General features: G+C 38.7%; 1 protein-coding gene across 1 annotated transcript; it reads left to right on the forward strand.

Annotated features, from left to right (window-relative positions):
- Positions 1-2,012: 2,012 nt before the first annotated feature.
- On the forward strand, positions 2,013-4,074 carry LOC125480972 (DNA-directed RNA polymerase III subunit RPC7-like; the record flags this gene model as incomplete). The annotated part of the gene is made up of 2 exons (XM_048594888.1): positions 2,013-2,283; positions 3,945-4,074. Coding segments are annotated over exons 1-2 (301 nt in total), but the record flags the coding sequence as incomplete, so codon positions are not given.
- Between the last annotated feature and the right edge of the window lie 1,042 nt (positions 4,075-5,116).

The following is a 5,116-nucleotide window of genomic DNA, read 5'->3' on the forward strand; positions in this document are numbered from 1 at the left end:
GGGTCGGATTGCAGATGGCGGAAGTGTCGGAGGATGATGCGTTGGATGGATTTCACAAGCTTCAAAATCTCCCCTCCCCCACCGCATCCCAAAACCAGTCCAGCTCGTCCCCGCCTCCCTAACCTGTTCTTCCTCCCACCTCAAGCCGCACCCCCATCTCCTACCGACTAACCTCATCCCACCCCCTTGACCTGTCCGTCCTCCCTGGACTGACCTATCCCCTCCCTAACTCCCCACCTACACTCACCTTTACTGGCTCCATCCCCGCCTCTTCGACCTGTTTGTTTCCTCTCCACCTATCCTCTCCTCTATCCATCTTCTATCCGCCGCCCACTCTCTCCCTATTTATTTCAGAACCCCCTTCCCCTCCCCCTTTTCTGATGAAGGGTCTAGGCCCGAAACGTCAGCCTTTCTGCTCCTATGATGCTGCTTGGCCTGCTGTATTCATCCAGCCCTGCACCTTGTTGTCTCAGATTCTCCAGCATCTGCAGTTCCTACTATCTCTGATTCAAGATACTGAACTGCTGGGGCATTTTCTCAATTAAACAAAGTTTTTAACCAAGAGATAAGGGACCTCTTGTGGTTTCTTGGAAATTAGGTCAATGGTTTAATATGGACTGTGATCCACCCATTAATTATAAAAAATCCAACGAATTTGGGAAAACAGCAAAGCAAAGCCATTGGGTGATAAGAGATACAGTTTTGTTGCTCTTAACTGCAGGAAAATCTGGCTTTGGAAGAAACTATGGGGAACCTATACTGACGGTTGCCTATTTATTTTTAGAAATGTTTTGTTTGATAATAAATGAAATAATTTTGAGCTGATCAAAGAAGCCTAGTGAAAGTCTTTTTTGAGTCTGATAGTTGAGTCAAACTGCAAACAATTGGCCATTTTGGTGACTAAATCAATACTAATGGTGTAACTCAAGGAGTCGGGCTTGAATACCAGTAGATTCCTCACATCACAATTGTAACACTCTCGTTAGCAAAGAACTTTACAGTGATTCACGAGGAATTCCTGAGCGCTAGCCCTAAATGGTTAGAGTTAGCAGCTCAGCATCCTTGCTGTGTATACAAGACTACATCAAGGGAGAATTGTTATAAAACATCTCGATTTATCTATTTGTTCCCATAAATAGAAAATAGAAACACAGAACAGTACAACACAAGAACAGGCCCTTCGGCCCATCATATGTGTGCTGACCATAATACCATTCTAAACTAATCCCATCTGCCTTTATTTGAGATGGTCTGGAATCTCTTACTTATTTTCAGCAATAACTAATATTTTCTACACTATTATCCTTTTTTGTAATTCATTTTGGACAGAAAATGCACCATTTAGTTAAATATGAAACCTAATATTTACGTAAAACAACTCTATTTCTAGATATTCAGCACTGGCACTTTAAACTTCCGCCCTTATTCAACAGCTTCTGTCCTCAACCTTCGAAAAAACCTAAAAAAAAGGAGAAATTCCTTAAACTTGCAACAGTACGTGTCAATTCAGCCTAATCATGCTATTTTCACAATATCACAGAAAAGCCCAAGTTCATTTTGTTTTGTTATTGACTGAGGTTACTTGATTTATGTAATACACAGCGGAGTTAATTTAAAACAGGCAGATCAAGATTTGCCACATTGCCTTTACGTGGCTCAAACAGAAGCGGTGCATGCGTATTCCTAACCTAAGCAGTTCCGGTAGTTGGTGAGTTTGCGTGTGACAAGCACGTGTGAATATAAGAGTTGGAAGATGCTTGTGAGATAACCATTTTAAAATCAAAATATTTCGCTTGCAGCAGTACAGTGCAATTAATGTGCTGCTGATTGACTTCTAGGTATATACTCCAGCGCGTAAAAGTAACAATCCAATCGGCTTTAAATTCTTCAGCTTTAAAGGAAAAATTACTAAAGATTTTTTTTTTAAAAAAACCAAGTTGACTAGAGTGTGCTGACAACTTATTACAATAAAGCAGCAAAGTGCATTTCTGATTGAGGTGTGGTCACTGTGCTTTAGATCCCGCAGCAAATGCTGAGGAGGACCCAGCTGATGCAAGCAGGGTACCTTTAGATTGACAGAAGTCGATTCAGTTTGTAACTGTGTGCATCTTTATGTTCTGTTTATTGAACATAGTTGATCGGGTGTACGATTTCCAAGTCGCTATGTCTGGAACAGGTCGCGGCCGAGGCAAAGCACAATTCACTTTCAACATCGAAGCTATCGGCTTTTCCCGAGGCGAAACTCTGCCTGAAACAGCGTGTCAACCCCTCCCTTTGTTTCCGGTAAGTGTAGCTTCTTTTTAAAGGCGCAGTGTCGCTACAGGCAACCTTACGGCAAATTATATCATGCGTTGGTGTATCCCTCAACCAGTTAATTTGCCTTTGTGCTATGAACATTTCTATCTGTTGACTTTTTTTTAAAAGTGAAAACGTAAACTTAATCCATTACTTTAGGAGCAGCTCTTTATACTTCACACTTCTTCAGAGTAAGAGTAAATGTTAATGATGTCCCACTCTATATGAAATGTTGAATTTCACTCCCGCTGTGTCTTTAAATAAAGTTTTAACTGGAAAGTATCTTTTAAGACTTATTTTGAAGAAAAAGTTGAAATGACTTCACATCTGCCATTATGAAATTAGTATATTACAATCTTTATGTAATAAAGACTGGAGTTATGTATAAAAAAATTGTGGTGCTCTAAGTTCACACTGCAGCATATAAATTAAATGCGGTGCATTTTTTGTTTCGCCAGTGGGTGGTACTGCAGTTGAGCTTCGAGGGCGTGCTCAGAAAAGACTTCTGTAAAGATATGCAACCTTTATTTTAACGTTTAGAATGAGCAATAAAACTACTCTGCTTCGATTTGTAGAAATTATGAAACTAATCTTCACTCTAAAGTTTATGCTTAGTAAAGATGAGCCTTTTTAATGCCTAATACTATTGATAACTGCAGTGTCATAAAAAGCTACACTGCCTTTCTTTCAGGCTCATTTTCATTCTCTTTAACCATATAATGCTCTATTAGTGACACAATTGAAATGTACCAGTAACAGGAAAGTGGGGTGGCAAGGCTTAGGGCTTCAATACACTAGCGAGACAGTGTAACCTATAGTGTATTTTTGTTTTTCCAGCAATTTCTGTTTTTGTTTCTGATTTCCAGCATCTGCAACTATTTCAGTTTCTTTGATATTTATGATATACATGTTCTTTATCTTATGATCTTCCTATCCCATTTAAAGTGCTTGTCCTAATAAAGAGACTTTTTTTCTTTACTCTGAATATGTGAAATAATAAAAAGCAAGAAAGCAAGAAACATACACAGATAAGAAATAGCAGAACTGGATCATACAGTCCTTGATAAAGCTCAGCCTTTCAGTATGATCACAACTGATCAGCCTTAACACCAGTTTCTTACCTAGTTGTTGGTTATTAACTTTGCTGTTAAGGAAATTGAGTCCTTCCTGTTCATTCTATCGTGGCCCCTCATAACTTTTTACATCCCAAATAAATGTCAGCCTTCTCTCCTCTGAAAACCACAACTGCAGCCTGTAGCAGGGTAACAGAGCAGATTTTAATCTCACTGTTTACTGATCCTGTTTGCACACAATGGATGGTTTACATTTGAGGCCCATGTTATAACTGTAGAAAGAGGGGCAAATCAGATAAAATGCTCTTTATTGACTCGCACATCAAATGATATCATCCTTAATAGCATGAACAAGAATTAAGATTTTTATTTTCAATATACAAAAGTTCAGTTCAAGACTTGGCAGTAGCTTGTTTCTTGAACAAAGTGTTAGAATACTAGAAGAAATGCAATAGCAATTGTAAGATGGTAAATAGGAAACCTATGACTGGGCAAGGTACATGCCTATCCAGTTCCAATTATAGTATTGCCTTATTGTTCTTGTCCTGTATGATAACCTACATTACCGATCTATAGCCCACAGAATTTAAGCCTGTCCCCTTGAATACAGGGGAAGATGTAAACTATATCCTGGCCTTGAAGCAAGAGCTAAGAGGAGCCTGCAAGAAACTGCCATATTACATTGACCATGTCAATACAAAGAAAGGTAAGGAATAGTGTGGAATGGTAATGGCATGTTATTGGTGACATTATGAAATGGATATGGGTAACAAAAATTTAATACTTTATGGGTATTTTGCATATACCCATAATGGTTGCCTATTTTAATGTGGCAATTTACATTAAAAGATAATTCAAATAAGTTTTTATTTAAGAGACTCAAGTTGGCAAAATATTGTACTTCCAAAACAATATCTTTGAAACATTTTGAGATTTTAACTTTGACAAGAAGTACAAAGTGATGTTTAAAACATGTTTTGGAAAAATCTAGAAACATTGAAAGGACAAAAAAATGTTATTGAAATATATTTTATGGATTCAAATGAAAAAGATCAGCAAGACCATAAAGTACAAGGACAAGTACAAGTCTGCTGGAACATTTGTCTTTATCTGCCTCCTATTTGCAGGTGAATTGTCAATGAACAAGACTTCTGTTGTGTAATGAATCGGTGCCACACCACACTCATTCCTTCTTTCTCAAGTCAGTTGACAGTCAGTGTCAAGTCGACTGATCTCTGTTGACTGCATGGTCTCCACTTGGTTCCAGTGGCCCTTGTTAGCTAGGGCTCATTTCCTGCTGCTTGTCCAACTGTGTCTTAATTGAAAATTAAACTATGGATATTGGATGAAAACAGAATCGGGTTCAGTGGTGATCCTTGTTCTGCCTGGCTGAATACTCAACCAGGCTAGGTTCCATGAAGAATGTCTAACATGAAATTGTACCTCTGCATGAGTTAGAACAGTGGGAACCTGATTTTGGGTTCGAAATTGGATAAAAGGACATTAGGCTAGGATGTTAATTTAGAAAAAAACACTTGCCAAGAGTACATATGATACGACACTCCACATTGTGTTGAAAGGGAAATTCGCGCTTCATTCCCTTATCAAGTTTGTCATTTTAATTTCTGAAGAAGGGTCTAGGCCCGAAACGTCAGCCTTCCTGCTCCTCTGATGCTGCTTGGCCTGCTGTGTTCATCCAGTTCTACACCTTGTTATCTCAGATTCTCCAGCATCTGCAGTTCCTACTA

The sequence above is a fragment of the Rhincodon typus genome, unplaced genomic scaffold (assembly GCF_021869965.1).
Source record: "Rhincodon typus isolate 14 unplaced genomic scaffold, sRhiTyp1.1 hic_rhity00016445, whole genome shotgun sequence".
Classification (NCBI taxonomy): Eukaryota; Metazoa; Chordata; class Chondrichthyes; order Orectolobiformes; family Rhincodontidae; genus Rhincodon; species Rhincodon typus.